A 14,508-nucleotide genomic window follows, 5' to 3' on the forward strand; every position below is an offset into this window, starting at 1 on the left:
TTTGAATTGTGTTGATCATAAAACTTGATTTCCAGACAAAATCTTTTCAAGAATGTAAACCTTTTTTGTTATTTACACAACACAATTCTCCTTTATAAAAACCCTACACACAAATGAGTAATTTTACATTCTTTGTGGAATATAAATGAATAAAAACAAAGCTATTCTAATACTTCAGAGTTTAAAGCAATATTTCAAAATCCGATCTATGTCTAAAGATGATGTATTTACTCATCATGCAATGCATGACCTCCTGCTGGTGGGATACAGTGTCACCTTTGCATTTGTTATTTTGTTGAAACATGGACGTTTTAGAAATGGTCTTAAATCCTCTTTCAGTATAATGAAAGAACGTTTCTGTCTTTTCCACTCAGTCCATCACACACAGACACACACACGCACACACACACACACACACTCTTTCAGACAGACACACACGCACACGTCAAGGCCCTCTTTTTATAGTCTAAAGGGGAAGTGAAATTAGTTCGACTTCCTGTTCTCCTCTCTGCCTACGAAAAGATCAAATAGAAAAACTCTGCTGTGCTTAATCAAAGTTTTCACAGGTTCTCCTCTGAGGTCGGCCTCGAACAGGACACATCGTTGGCAGGACAGACATGTTCGCGTGCGGCTGAAGGAGAGAGGTTTGTGTGAAAGCTGCAGAGGCAGAGTGGTGATGAGACATGGAGGCTGTGTTTGGACTGTTGCTGATGCTGCTCGGAGTCTCTCACGGTGAGCTGTTCAATCTATTCTTTCATGTGACGCTTTTGATATTGGATTTAAATAAACTCACAACATACTTTGCAGAGGTGGGGTCATGCATGGCAATTTTTTTAGTATAATTTTTGTATGGTTTAATTTATTGTCATTTACAGTTCAGATATTCATAAACTTTGTGCACCCTTAACAAAACATCCGTTATGCCTCTAGAAAAAACACAAACAAACCAAATATAAACATCATCATAATTTGCAAAATGTCCGATAATTTGAAAAAAATCTATATGTCTTGTGCACGTAATAAAAATGTTCACTGTACGTGTTTGCGCTGGGTGCAGTCAGCTATTAGTCATATCATTATTAACTGTGATTTTCCTACTGTAACATGTCAGAATATCATCAGCTGTGCAAATAATAATACATAATGTGGTCTGAGAGTAGCCCAGTAACAGCAATGTCAATGTCAATGTCATTGTTAGTCTGGAAAATCAACAGCTCAAAACTTTTCTTTTAAAACCTCTTTTTTTTTCAATAACTCTCCAGGTGTGGAAACCAAATGTGATTTCAGACAGAAGGATGGAGCTCAGTGTTACGGAGCTTTGGGAGGAACTGTGGTCCTGCAGCTGATGGATCGGGCGCCAGAAAGATTTGAAATTTTAAAAAACACCACAAAGATATTGTTCTGGAAAAAAAATAAATTTCAAGTTAATATGAAACCAGACAAATACTCCTTTACTCCTAGTGATGGAATGCTTAGGATCAATAACCTGATAAGATCTGATACAGATGAATATAGACTTATAATACATAATTCATCTGGAGTTATTTTAGAGGAGCGGACTCTACAGTTGTCTATTCAAGGTAAACAACCTTTTATTCTGCAGTGTCTGCCCTGTTCTGTATTAGGAACTGTGACGGACGACCATGACTCAGTCAACATGTCGAACATCATCTTTGTTCCTCCAGCTCCTGTGTTGTCTGCCCGACTGGTCACTAAGTGTCTGTCCCAGGGAGAGATGAGGGTGTCCTGCTCCTCTGAGGGAGGGGACAGTCCTCAGTACAGCTGGACTCTGGATGGACACACACTGACAGAAGACAAGCTGCTCTCTGGAAATCACGAGACTGACAACATCACTCTGAGACAGAACGTCGAGGGAGTTCTGAACTGCTCAGTCAAAAACCACGTCAGTCATTTTGAGAAGAACCAGAGCATAGTTACCTGTGGTGAGTGAGAGCTTGAGGGGCAATGGTCAGATGATGCTGGAGATCAGGATCTTGCTGAACATCAGTTATAGCTCATCTGTTTCTCTCCATACAGGCTTCATCTTCATCAACTGTACTGACTCTAATGGGACACGCATAACAGGGTGGGTGTTTGAAGCCAATAACACACTGTGCGTTAAGCCGACACCAACACCCGTTACGGCCGAACACACGACTGTGGGTAAGAAGACTGCTGTCACAGTGTCACTTAAACCTTCCATTAATATCACATCCTCCAATCCAACTGTGACCTCCTCCTTCAAAGATGGGCCCTGGTTCATTAGTAAGTGAAAACTGCCTCTGCTGCAGTGGATCCAATCGATTTTACTCTTTTCTCTCTGGTTGTCTGCATAAAAACACCTGTTGTGTCGTCTATTTTAACTCATATCTCTGTCTCTGCCAGTAATGGCTGGTTTGCTCGCAGCACTGATTTTCCTTTTAGTGGTCGGGGGAGCCGTCATGTACGCTTTGAAGAAAAAGAAAACCAACCAACTTGAAGGTACAAAAGAAAGCATGGCTTTATTCAGACTCCTTGCATTCATGCTGCTCATCAAAAGAATAGAACCATTTCTTCAATAGCACTGTTATCCCTCATTTCACATTACATCTGACATGTTTGTGCAACGTCTTCCTTCCGCTCAGCAGAGGAAGGAGATGAGCAGGAAGTAACCTACGCAGATGTCAGGATCAAGCAGAGAGGGCCGGTACAGCAGAGGGCGAACCCGGAAGAGGTGGAGTACGGCCAAATCAAGTTTTCAGAGCGGCCTCGGCGGACTGTTGAACCGAGAGATGATGACTGCGTGTACGCCAAGGTCCGTTAAGACAGTGCTTTTACCAAGAGGGCTAGGACAGAGGAAGAAACTGCTTGTCAGGACGCCAGGAGGACTTTCCCCTTTCACTTAATGTGATCTCCCTGTAGAAAAACACAACCCGTAAAAGCTGATACATTTTGTAATTTTTTTTACTTTTAAGTTACGTCTGGGTTGCGACTGGCAGATCATCAAGTGTTATAACAGGAAACCTCTCAGCTTAACATTTCCATGCAGGCCCCTGGAAGCTACATGGTCAAATCAATTATGTAAATTGAGTCACACTGTGACTATTACAAAACTTAAATGTTTTCAAGTACCCTCTCGTTTTCATTCCCTCTTATTTATAAGCATTTTATATCATTGTTAGAACTGTTTTAAGTTGCTACAACGCTGATTTAAATTAATAAAAATGTAAAAATCTATGTAAATAAAAATACTAAAATATTAAATATGAAACATTTTTAGATTTAGTTTTTTGGCTTTACAGTGTGTGGCAGACAAATAATCGCAGAAGAAATGTCAGAAGTACGTTTATGTTGGTAAATCATCTGCGTATATAAACTACTGTAACCTTTAACCTCTGAATAAAAAAAAATTGCAGTTACTATAAAAATGTGTCAAACACTTAGTTGAGGAGAGTGTATGTGACTGTGTGTGTGTGTGTGTGTGTGGGGGGGGAGTTTAGGTCAAACTCCATCGCAGTGTCTTCGGTCGAGTTTCTATCCTTCCGAGTCACGTCTCTCTGGAATTTTGTTTAGGCAACTATTTCCGTGATGTCAGAGCTTCTGCTTTCCCGTAGACAAGAAGTCGGTCTTACACAATGGTTGAGCTGGGTGTGAAATCTGACAAGATTTAAAGGGATGTGCAAACACTTTCTTACAGTTAATGGTGACATTTCCCATATAATACATCTGAGGGAGTTGAGTGTAGTTCCAATAGTGCTCCTTTTCAAACGTCAGGGACTGACTTCAAGTTGAAGTTAGTATCTGGGTCGCTTTAGACTCAAATAAAATCTGCAATCTTTTAAAATACAAAACAATCAGTTTAATCATAGCTGTATCTAAAACTTCAATATATACAATGGACTCTGAAATTTTAAAAACAAATTTCTTATGACTTTATAACAGCAGGAGATACATATTTTAAAGTGTCCGTGTCCCAATGTAGACTTGGTGAAACCTTTGCTTCATTTATTTAATTTTTATAGTCTAAACTTCTCTGCGGTCCATGTTGTAACACAAAAAAAGGAATGATGACAGAAACTGCAAAAACAGTTTAAACACATTTTTAGCCACTTCTACAGTTTAAAAGGGAAGTGATTATAGACCACAGCTCAAAGTGATGGCTGATTCTAACCAGAGCGTCTGCTGAGACACAAAAATAATTCAGTTTGGTTTCATGGTAAAAGCCTATTTATCACACTGATTATTAAGGTGGTACCACTTAAAAACTTAAGTTCGTCTGCAGCCTTAAAAACATGAGTAAACTCAATCTCAAGATTATTAAATCAATTTCTTAAAGATTTTGTGTCATCTAACAAAGCTAAGTTATACAAGTTGTTTTATTAATGATCTCTTATTCTTTCAACCTGCTACTCTGAGCTAAAACAACCAATGTTACATTTTTACTCTTTGTCAGTTTCCTTAAACATCACTTGACTTGTCACAGAATGACTTTCATTACACAATTAGTTTGGTGCATTCTAACTCTGTCACTGTAGAGGCCTATAGCAACTTCTGCTTTAAGCTAGATATGTGCTATAAAAAAAAACAGGGCAACTTAATTATGCATAATTTTGGCGGTAAGTCTCCTTTTCTTCGAGAAGGTAAACATGTCTGTTGCTTTTAGTTCTTTGCAGTGGATTTAATTGAAGACAGAGGTTACGAGTTTGGTTTGGTTTGATAGTGCGGAGTTAAAGGTCGACAACCATTTGCTGATTCATTGGGCCATAAAGTTGGTGTTTATGGTCTATGATAGTTGTGGCGTCCTCAAACAACCACCTGTGATCCCTTCGAGTTGAGCCCTCTTGTTGAAACACAGTTGAACTTCTGACTGACTGAGCAAATAATTGACAACACAGAAGAAGTGTCATAAACCTGCTGCAACAACCCACTATCGTTTTTTGCCATGTGATCAGTCAGGCCACTCTTAACCTTTCAATATGTGCCTGACACAGGGGAGATCAGCCTGTTAAACCTGAACTCTTGATAGGTTTGGTTGAATCACAATCAAACATTTATGTATATTCCTCGTAAAAAACAGATGGTTATCTCGATGTCGTGACACTTTCATGTGATCAGACCTCGGCATGTGAAAACCAACTGTCAAGACTTTTGAGTGGTGCAAGCCCTTTACTCTTGGATTAAATGTGTCTTTGAGGTAATTTAGTTATTTGCATTAAAGGAATTTGATAAAAAAAAAAAAAGTATTTTGGGGGATCAGTACTTGTTGTTTTGTGCTCAGGTAAATTAACACATCCATACATTATCTCTAGCCCTTATTCTTTGAGAGTAGTTTGGTTGGTGCTACTGGACATAAAATGCAACCTATTCAACAGAAGGAGGAACATTTTCACATCTCACACTAGTTGCATGAATAAACTTGTACAAAGTTGGTGGTACAGTGGTTTATTTTGAAAACTGTTTCTATTACCCTGGTGGGACTTAATTTACAGTTGCTACATTTGCCACTTCTTTTTCTGCCGCCTCTTTTGAAGTGACTTAGGAATATGTACAACTGTATAAGCATTTCTTACATAGTAAATACTTATTTTTGATACATACATAAATCAAAAATGATGAGAAGCATTGCCTTTTTTTTCACCTGAAATATAGATCATGCGTCATGTGGCTATTTACAGCTATTTTAGGGTTGTTGCCAAACCCTGTCGCCTGAATGACTCCGCGGTTATTCTAAACACGGTTTGTCTTGTATCACAGTGTTGCATCAAAAACAGGAGAAAGAAATGACATTTTAACCTAAAACAGATAGGAGATACATATTTTAAAGCAAGTGTACGTGTGACAATGTAGACTTGGTGAAACCTTTGATTCATTTATTTAATTGTTATAGTCTATACTTCTCTGCGGTTCATGTTGCAACACAAAAAAAAGAAATGATGAGAGAAACTGCAAAAACAGTTTAAACACATTTTTAGCCACTTCTACAGTTTAAAAGGGAAGTGATTAGAGACCATAGCTCAAAGTGATGGGCCATTCAAGCCAGAGCGTCTGCTGAGACACAAAGATAATTCAGTTTGGTTTTATGGTAAAAGCTTATTTACCACACTGATTATAAAAACATGAGTAAACTCAATCTCAAGATTATTAAATGAATTACTTAAAGACTTTGTGCCATATAACATAGAGAAGTATTGCCTTTTTTTCACCTGAAATATAGATCATGCGTCATGTGGCTATTTACAGCTATTTTAACCCTGTTGCCTGAATGACTCATTCTGGAGTTATTTGTAAACGGTTTGTCTTGTATCGCAGCATCAAAAACAGGAGAAAGAAATTACATTTTAACTTAAAACAGATACAAATGTTTCCACAATATTTTCGTAGTTGTTTAAGAAGAAATGTCACTTCTATATTTTTATAATCGAATCTCACAGCTTTTACTTCCTTTTTTTACATTTCTGCAGATTCATCACCTAATTTCTCCACATAGCTGCCTTTCCACTGACTAAACGTACTGATTTTTTACTTCCATTTCAATAAAACAACCTGCATCAACATTTCAACAGACAGCACATTCAAAATGTTTCTTTTGTTATCTGTAACAAAGAACATATACTATTTCTATTTTTTAAACATTCAAAAAAACTGATACAGTGTTTTTTGATCTATCTGATAGCCATCTTTTTTTATGTTCTTTGACTTTGAGGATGTGGTTAGAGAGAGAAGAGTGTGAGAAGAAAAAAATATCGTCTTCACTTATGTGGCTTCATGTGGCTAATGCGTGACTTTGCAGCCGTTTCTCAACTTCCAGTAACATTAAATACAGGAACTTTCAAAAAGACTGTTTTATCATCACTTTAAATACCAGTTCTTCAAAACACAGGTTTGAGGACAAGTAAAACATCCTGTAGTCGCAGAGATGATCGGTACAAAAAAAAAAGTACATTGCTTGTTATTGTCAGAAGCGGAAGGTGCAGCATTACAACTTCATGTTGATGTGAATCATCTGCATTCATTATGTGGGAAACTTACAAAAAAGACTTTATGTACACTCCTCCATCAGTCAGGTGAAATCTACCTAGTAATCCTCTGAAATTGCATCGGACAGGATGTTGCTGCTGGGGCTGGTGGTGATGTTGATGTCGGCGGGGCCACAGAGTGCAGGGGGGGTGGGTGTGGTGGTGGAGGCCTGCTGGGAATGCTGCAGCTTCTTCCTGGTCATTTTCCTCTCTTTGGCGCGTCGGTTCTGAAACCAGATCTTCACCTGGAATACAGGAACACAGGGTGTCAAAATCACATCCGGGTTTACTAAGTAGATGAGTGATCTGGACTTTGGAAGATTGTGCAATAAACCGTCTAATTAAAAGAAGCACACAGACTTGGAGTTCCGTAGTTTCTCAGGAAACAGTGGAACTCTGGAGAACAGTGATTTATATTATCAAATTATTATTTGTAATAATAATGCATGTATATTTATGTCTGTGAAGCCCTTTGTAAATATGTTCTATAAGATATATAACGTTTACTATTATTGTTTCTCTTTCCAGTTAATACATCTGCATCATACATAAAAATCTGGATTTAGTGAATTTAAATGTGGTTTCATAGAGAAACTGTTGAGCCTAGGGCGAGGTGCTATGTGCTCCACTGAGTGACATTCTAGTCCTCTCACCTGTCTCTCAGAGAGGCCCAGCGCCATTGACAGCTCGGTCTTTCTCTTCATGGTGATGTAGCGGTTGGCCTGAAACTCCTTCTCCAGCTCCAGACGCTGCTGATCAGTGTACACCACCCTGTACTTGTCCTTCGTGCGAGTCTTCCCTCCTGAATCACACACACAGACACACAAAACAACAACCCTGATTAAGTAAAACAGTCATCACTGGTTTGTATAATTCCCTGACTGAGTGAATGCAGGTAAATGCTGTGTTATCTGTTCCGGCGCATTAGTTTTGTCTTCAGTCCTGCCAGTAATAGCGACATGAATGATTGAGTCGAGTGTAATGTTAGTTGCGGCCAAAACAGTCGATTAATGTGAAGACATCTGGTGCCACGTTCAAGTTCAGGCGCCACTTAAAGCCTCATCAATTCTATTAATCACGCTGACTAAAATGACTCCCACCCCTCACTGCATTGCATCAGTTGTTCTCCTTATCGCCGTAAGTGGTGTTTACATAGGTGTTTTCACAGGCAGTTATTCAATGACATGCTTATACTAACGCACACACACACAAATGCACACACAAACGCACACGCACGCACACACACACACATGCACACACACACAAAGGGGTGAGTCAGTGTTATTGATTTGAAATCTTGACCATGTGGCAGTATGGATTGAGGCAGACCAAGACACACACACGCAAACGCACACACACACATACACACGCGCACACAGACACACACACACACAAACACACCAGAGAGGCCCAAAGGGGAGGTTTGACTTGGGCTGACTTCCTGCAGTGCCAGTGTTATCTAGTGAGCCTGTCACCCTCTTGCACCCACCCAGTGGACAGAGAGGGTGGGGGAGCGACACGTCCGCAGAATCCACTGTTAGCTTTGCATTGACATCTTAACACGGCAGGAGGCGGAAGGGAGAGGTGAGGAGCCTGATGAATGTGTGTGTGGTCTGCTTGGACTGTGCACATGTCGCCTCCCACTCTACTGATAGGTTTTAGTTTGTCAAGTGGCTGCAGCAGGGGCCCTATCTAAAGACTGAGCTGAGCATTACATTTGTTTAAGCGTCCTAAACCACATGCGGTTATTTACATAAAACCTCCTGATAGTGTGTGGTAGTTATAAGATGCCGGATTCGTGACCAGCAACAAGATGACAGCATCGTCTTCAACATTAGTTTACTGAGGTTTCTCATGTGCTGAAATGTCAAACATTTGGCAAAAGCGGTATTTAATTTGATCAAGTTAAATGTTATTTGTCGACCCCTTATTCAAATATCCCAGTAACATCCTGTCACCTCTGAGGATAAATTAAAAAAACAAAACTTTTTGATAGAGGAAAAAACCTTAAAAAACATGCATGGTTACAAACAACTAAGAGTATGAATAGTTTTTTTCAATCCAAATATCATTTGCATTTAATTATGGAAATTCATTTTTTATTTTATTTTCACTTTCGTAAGTATTTTGAAATTTTAGCTCTGCTTTCAAAAACAGAACCAAACCATTTTAGAGAACATAGATTTCCATAGAAAAGGGAATCACACATTTCAATTCCATATAACTTTCTTCATACACTTGTCAACAAGTTCGAGTTACAAATACTCAGCAGAAACATGATCTGATAAGTAGCAAAGTGAATATTATTGATTCTAAATTACAAGAATCATTCCTTGCACTACAAGCCCCTGCTGTGAGTGTGTGTGATCGGACGAAGTCCCACCTGCAGCGGAGGGTCGGAGGGGCTCCTGCGGCCTCCCCCTGCAGTTGAAGGGGTCCTGTCCGGAGATGAAGTTGTAGGGGGCGAACGACCCCCCTCCGGCGGCGGTGGGCGTGCCGCTCAGCTCCACGGGGGTGAAGCTGCTCACCTGCCCGGCGCCGGGGCTCGAACCCGGGTAGCTGTAGGCGTACTCCTCCCGCGGGGCGTACAGGGAGCTCCAGGCCGGCGACGGGTCCCCGTGGTGATGGTAGAAGTCATACGGAGGCGGGATGTACTGGCTGCTCATGGACAGAGCCTGGGCCGGGTGTCTGGCCGACTGGGAGCTGGGGTACATGCCGGTGTCCTGGTCCCACAGAGGGGGGGGGGGTGATCTCAGGTAGACCTCGGTGAGTCAGAACTCCTGGAGCATGTTAAGCCTCCTGTGTTTTTCACTCCTGTGGCTCCTCTCCTGTCTAAGGTCCAGGACACCTGCGCTCCAGCACTACACACCTTTATAGATTTACCTGTGCTGTGACGTCACGCCCTGCCTGCGCCTGCCAGTCTTGGCGACGTGAGGCCATTGACCCTGACTTGCACCTGCCTGGTCCACAGGCCATCCTGTGAGGTGTGTCTGCACCAGGAGAAACATTTAGCTGCTCACACTTGTTGTCTCATGAAAACTGAAACCAGATCATTGGAACTGAATTCTGATCTGCTTCTCCTAAACCTCTCTTAGGAGCAATACGGATATAAATCGAGTACAAATGACCCTGTTCTGCTCATTGGATTCCTGACGTTTTCTTTCTAATTGAATTTTGTTCACTTAGACAAATGTCAAATATGGTGCAGGTGCAAGTCAATCAAGTTTTATTTGGATCTTAAAGGTTCAGTGTGTGAGATTTAGGTGAAAGGGATCTATTGGCAAACATTTAATATATAATTAATCCTAGTGATGTTTTCACTTGTGTTTTTCATCTAAATTTGTACGAATAGTTTTTTTTGTGCCTCAGAATTGGCCCTTTATATTTAAATTCTTTATCTTAACATCGGTAGCAGATCCTCTGTATGGAGGCCGCCTTTTTTAATTTTTTTTTTTTACAGAAGCCCAGATTCGACATACTTACCACTTTTTGAGTTTCTATGACCACTGAAAGCTACCACAGGTTCTCTTTCATGTTTTGAAGTGGAGGGTGCGGTGAGGGGTGTTCAGCTGCAACATGCACCTCCAACTTCAGGTGCCACTAAATTCTACACACTGAACCTTTAGGTCTATATGAAGACACTCGTTCAGTCACATCTTATCATGCCAGTGCCGTATCCATTCAAGGGCAGTGTTGTTTATCGTCTTTAGGTCATGGAGGATGTGTTCCATGCACTAGGACACAGATTGTTGGTGTTGATCCCTTACTTCTGGTTCAGTGTTACAAAGTCCTTTCTGGTTAGACTTGTCCCACATTCATTTGGGCTTGGCAGGGCCTTGTTGTGCAGCCAGCTGTCGATGTCCCTCCACATCTGCAGACTATAGGCGGCTGCCTGTGTTGAATGCAGGCTCTCAATCCACTGTTATGATTTGAGATGAGTAAATATTAGGGGAGGGAGACAGGAATAGGAGCATTTTAAGATCTTAAATAAGGATCAGGCTGAGACCAGATTGCTCAATTTAAGAAGTATGTGAAAATAGTCTAAATTTGAATATCAGACTCTATTTTCTTTCCTGTGGCTCGTGAGACCCTAGACTACACTAGAAAGTCTAGAAATCTAATTTGTGTTATTAATGTAGACATTTTTGTTGCTTTGAAAAGTAAAAGCTTGTATATCAATGATGTTAACAATTATTGCTACTATTGATGTATTGTATGTTAAACATGTTTTTTTTTGTGGCTCATTTTCAGTTTTCATACTGAACAACATCATCTCAAACGACTTGTATCCATTGCAAAAGCAGTTTTATGGCTTTATCCATCCTCATCGGTGTTCATCAATCATGAGTAAATGTAATCAGTTACTATCCACCACTAACACAGTAAGTGGTCCTTCAGACCAAGTCATGGCCAAGTCGAGGTAGGCCGGTCCATTATCCACTACTTCACTGCTAAAAACAAGCACAAGAGGGCAGCAAAACCTAAATACTGGCAGGTAATGTCCCTTACTGTTTTCAAACATACTAAAGAATCAATCGTTTATTCTTAATCCCCCTTGCTGCTGGATTAACACACTTTCCACCTTCGGTCGGTGTGCACGTGCAGTGTTCTGTGTTTTCTACTGGTCAAGCGTCTGCGTATCACTCGGCTCGAGCAGTCATAAAAGATTCATGCCAGTATGTTGGTCAGAACAGTCATTATCAGTCGTAAGAGCTGTCAGCGGCCAGGCAGCCTGAAGGAGGCTTACGTTAATGGAGAGGAAAGTCCCACAGGCCTGAACGATGAAGCCAGTGCAACATAAACAACCAGCCCTCATATATCTGATGGTAAAATGAAGTACGTTAGATCGAATGGCTAAAAATGAAGGAATGTGGTTTTAACAATATTAATGAGAGTACAAACTGTTCTGGGCCATCTCTCTGAACCTTTCGTTGAAATAGTTACAAAAATGTCCCTATATACCCTAGAAAAAGGGCCTTGTACTTTAAATTTAGGCCACTTGTCTGCTGCTGATTGCCAAAAATAAAAACCTGTACCCTTTTTTCCAGGCTGTATAAATCTTTAATATTTATCTAAATGAGGGGTTGCTGCAGGGGAGGGATCTATGTATAGTGATTCAGCTCAAACAGCAAAACATAAACATTGTTCCTGTCAGTCTCCATGCAGCTGTGCAGATGTTCAAGTTCATCGAGGGGGAACTTATAAAGACTTTTATCCTTTTTTCCCCCCACTAATTTTAAAAGCTCACATATGTTGGAATGAGAGCTGTTGTACGTGACAGACACACCCAGAGCTTTCATCTTCCAAAGTCAGGCTTCCACTTAAACCTATAACAGTTCACAAACAGCAAACAGTACTAATCAACTGCTAAACGCTTAAGTTCTGCTTCACCATGATTTTCAAACACACAAAAGGGTTTATATAATTTTGATGTTGCACAATCAGGATTATTCAGCAGCCTTTGGCATAGGATCGTGAAAAAAGAACAACGGAACAACAAGTTGAGTAGTTAATCAACATCAAATTAATCAATTTTAAGTTCTTTGATTTTATCATAGTGAGGTGGTCCCCTACCATGTCTGTGTTTAGACTAATTAAAGATGAAAAAGGTTTTAAATTGGATGTAAGTATCATATTCATTAATGCAGGGTGGATGATGTTGAGTTGTTTTTTGATGCACAAAAATGACATTATTCTTTTCTTATTTTTTCAGGGAATCCTTAAAACTATAGACTGTATTTGAAGATGGTTTACATGGATGCTCCGCCCCCAAAAGTGAAGCTAAAGTGTCTCGATGGCCCCCTGGTGGCTGGTTGCAGTATAGATGGGACATGGATTAAATACAAAATGTGTAATTACAGGTCAAATACATTTTCTATAAAGATGTTTATCTTTTCTTGCTGAAAATAGTGCAAGATGGCAATGTTCCTATCTGGGATATTTTGCCTTAATTTCTGGATAGTGGGAAGAAGTTGTCGCCCTTCTTTATGTACAGTCTTCTCTTAAAACCAGATGAAAGTGATCACAACTTAATTAAGATTCTGTTTAGTCTGAGCTCAACCCAGCCAACCTCACCAAACAACAAACTTGAATAGCCACAGTAAAACAAAAAGAAACAAGTGGAAATTTAACCCTTTCTCTATCTGTTGTTTGTTGACATTTTCTGTCATTGAATGCATTTCTCTGACACTTTGCACACGGAGCTGACACTTGGAAGGAATGAAGCTCACTCTTCACCAGGACACCCTTAGTTTCTCATGTTGGACTTTTAATTGTTTTTTTCATCAAAGTAGTTGCCTATTAATTATTCTATAAATGAAAGCATATTTTTTGCTTTTAAATTGTGTTGATCCATTTTAAGTGACATTATTTCTTTGAGGTGATATGAAAAATGATGATGATGATTAGTGCTAATGTTGTTGTACTGTATGTCAAACAATTTCTTATTTCTGTGTCTCGTTTTCAGTTTGGAGGAGTGTCCTTCATCTGAACAACTTCAAATGGATTTGACTCCAGATCAAACGGTTTATGACTTCATCCATCTTCATCTATCAGGAGTGAGTTGGGTTCAACTCCAGGTCCAGGCCTCAGCCCCCGGTGCTTCCTGCCTCCACCTCCCTCCCTCCTCACGCGGGGGGCCTCCAGGGGCCCAGAGAGATAACTTCCGACCTTATCTAAACCACAGCGAAGCCAATCTTGTGACCAGCATACAGGGTAGGTGCACTATAGCACTCCGGCCGTGGCAACGATCCAGATGACCGAGGAGAGAAACGACTCTGGAGCTGCCAACATACGCTGGGTTTTCCTGCAGCCGAAGGATTTGGCATCTAGTTTGTCACATGTTTGTGAAGATACACAAACAAACAAGGACAGCAGCCACATATAAAGCCATAGGTGTCCCATGGTGCTCTCTTTTTATTCTAGAATTATAGATGACAATAAAATGCATCGTCCGCATTAGACGTGTCAGTCTTTGCTCTCTTAAAAACCTCCACCTATAGTGTGTCCAGTCGGAGCTATGGTTTGCTGCAGGATGTTTGGACAGAGAGTGTCTTATCTCCAACTGACAAAGGATGGAGTGTGGGGGAGTATATTTGCATACGTGAATGTGTTATTACTTGTGATCTCGTGTGGCTATACATTTTAATTGGCATGGCACTGAAAATGTGTCGTTTAATGGGGGTGCAATTGGTGGATTTAGAGCAGATTTACTGCAGAGTGGTGTTAATTACACGGGCAGGATTAGAAAGAATTTAGGTGGGACAGTCCCCCTCCGCTATCTTAAACCCGGGGCTCTGTCATTACTGCTCGTAGGACTTTTAGATTTTACCCTGCACAATTAGAGAAGAAAATGATTACTGTCCCATTCAGCCCCGGTCGCCCTCCTACCCCCCCCCCCCTCCCCCCCCCGTCTGCCCCAGCGCCTTGTTGGAGAGGAAAAAGACCTCAGTCAGCTGCAGGGTTGTGTTATGAATTTCAACCCATCCACTCATATCCTGGGAAAGGAGGAAAT

The 14,508-nt window shown here is 40.6% G+C and overlaps 2 protein-coding genes across 4 annotated transcripts; one reads left to right on the forward strand and one right to left on the reverse strand.

The window, feature by feature from the left end:
• Window positions 1-542: 542 nt before the first annotated feature.
• LOC133011819 (uncharacterized) lies at window positions 543-3,389 on the forward strand. Of its 3 annotated transcripts, none has more exons than XM_061079728.1 (6): window positions 543-732; window positions 1,263-1,580; window positions 1,686-1,943; window positions 2,038-2,265; window positions 2,386-2,481; window positions 2,625-3,389. In XM_061079728.1, exons 1-6 carry the CDS (start codon window positions 684-686, stop codon window positions 2,801-2,803), a joined length of 1,128 nt encoding a protein of 375 aa, XP_060935711.1. In that variant the 5' UTR covers window positions 543-683; the 3' UTR covers window positions 2,804-3,389. The 3 variants fall into 3 exon arrangements, with proteins under 3 accessions (XP_060935711.1, XP_060935712.1, XP_060935713.1); XM_061079729.1 differs by having other exon boundaries at window positions 2,628-3,389; XM_061079730.1 differs by having other exon boundaries at window positions 2,038-2,163.
• Window positions 3,390-7,054: 3,665 nt separating this feature from the next.
• On the reverse strand, window positions 7,055-9,709 carry cdx1a (caudal type homeobox 1a). Its single transcript, XM_061078950.1, has 3 exons — window positions 9,379-9,709; window positions 7,649-7,797; window positions 7,055-7,240 (listed from the first exon to the last, which is right to left on the reverse strand). The coding sequence occupies exons 1-3, from the start codon at window positions 9,707-9,709 to the stop codon at window positions 7,055-7,057; spliced, it is 666 nt and encodes a 221-aa protein (XP_060934933.1).
• Between the last annotated feature and the right edge of the window lie 4,799 nt (window positions 9,710-14,508).

This window comes from Limanda limanda, chromosome 10 (genome assembly GCF_963576545.1).
Source record: "Limanda limanda chromosome 10, fLimLim1.1, whole genome shotgun sequence".
Lineage (NCBI taxonomy): Eukaryota > Metazoa > Chordata > Actinopteri > Pleuronectiformes > Pleuronectidae > Limanda > Limanda limanda.

Excerpts from the sequence above, each read along its gene's own strand:
- LOC133011819 (XM_061079728.1), top strand. The coding sequence starts at position 684 with ATGGAGGCTGTGTTTGGACTGTTGCTGATGCTGCTCGGAGTCTCTCAC. Across the intron at positions 1,581-1,685 it reads TCTACAGTTGTCTATTCAAG|CTCCTGTGTTGTCTGCCCGA; the intron begins GTAAACAACCTT and ends TTGTTCCTCCAG. Across the intron at positions 2,266-2,385 it reads AGATGGGCCCTGGTTCATTA|TAATGGCTGGTTTGCTCGCA; the intron begins GTAAGTGAAAAC and ends TGTCTCTGCCAG.
- cdx1a (XM_061078950.1), bottom strand. The coding sequence starts at position 9,709 with ATGTACCCCAGCTCCCAGTCGGCCAGACACCCGGCCCAGGCTCTGTCC. Across the intron at positions 7,798-9,378 it reads CCTCCGACCCTCCGCTGCAG|GAGGGAAGACTCGCACGAAG; the intron begins GTGGGACTTCGT and ends TGTGTGATTCAG. Across the intron at positions 7,241-7,648 it reads TGGGCCTCTCTGAGAGACAG|GTGAAGATCTGGTTTCAGAA; the intron begins GTGAGAGGACTA and ends CCTGTATTCCAG.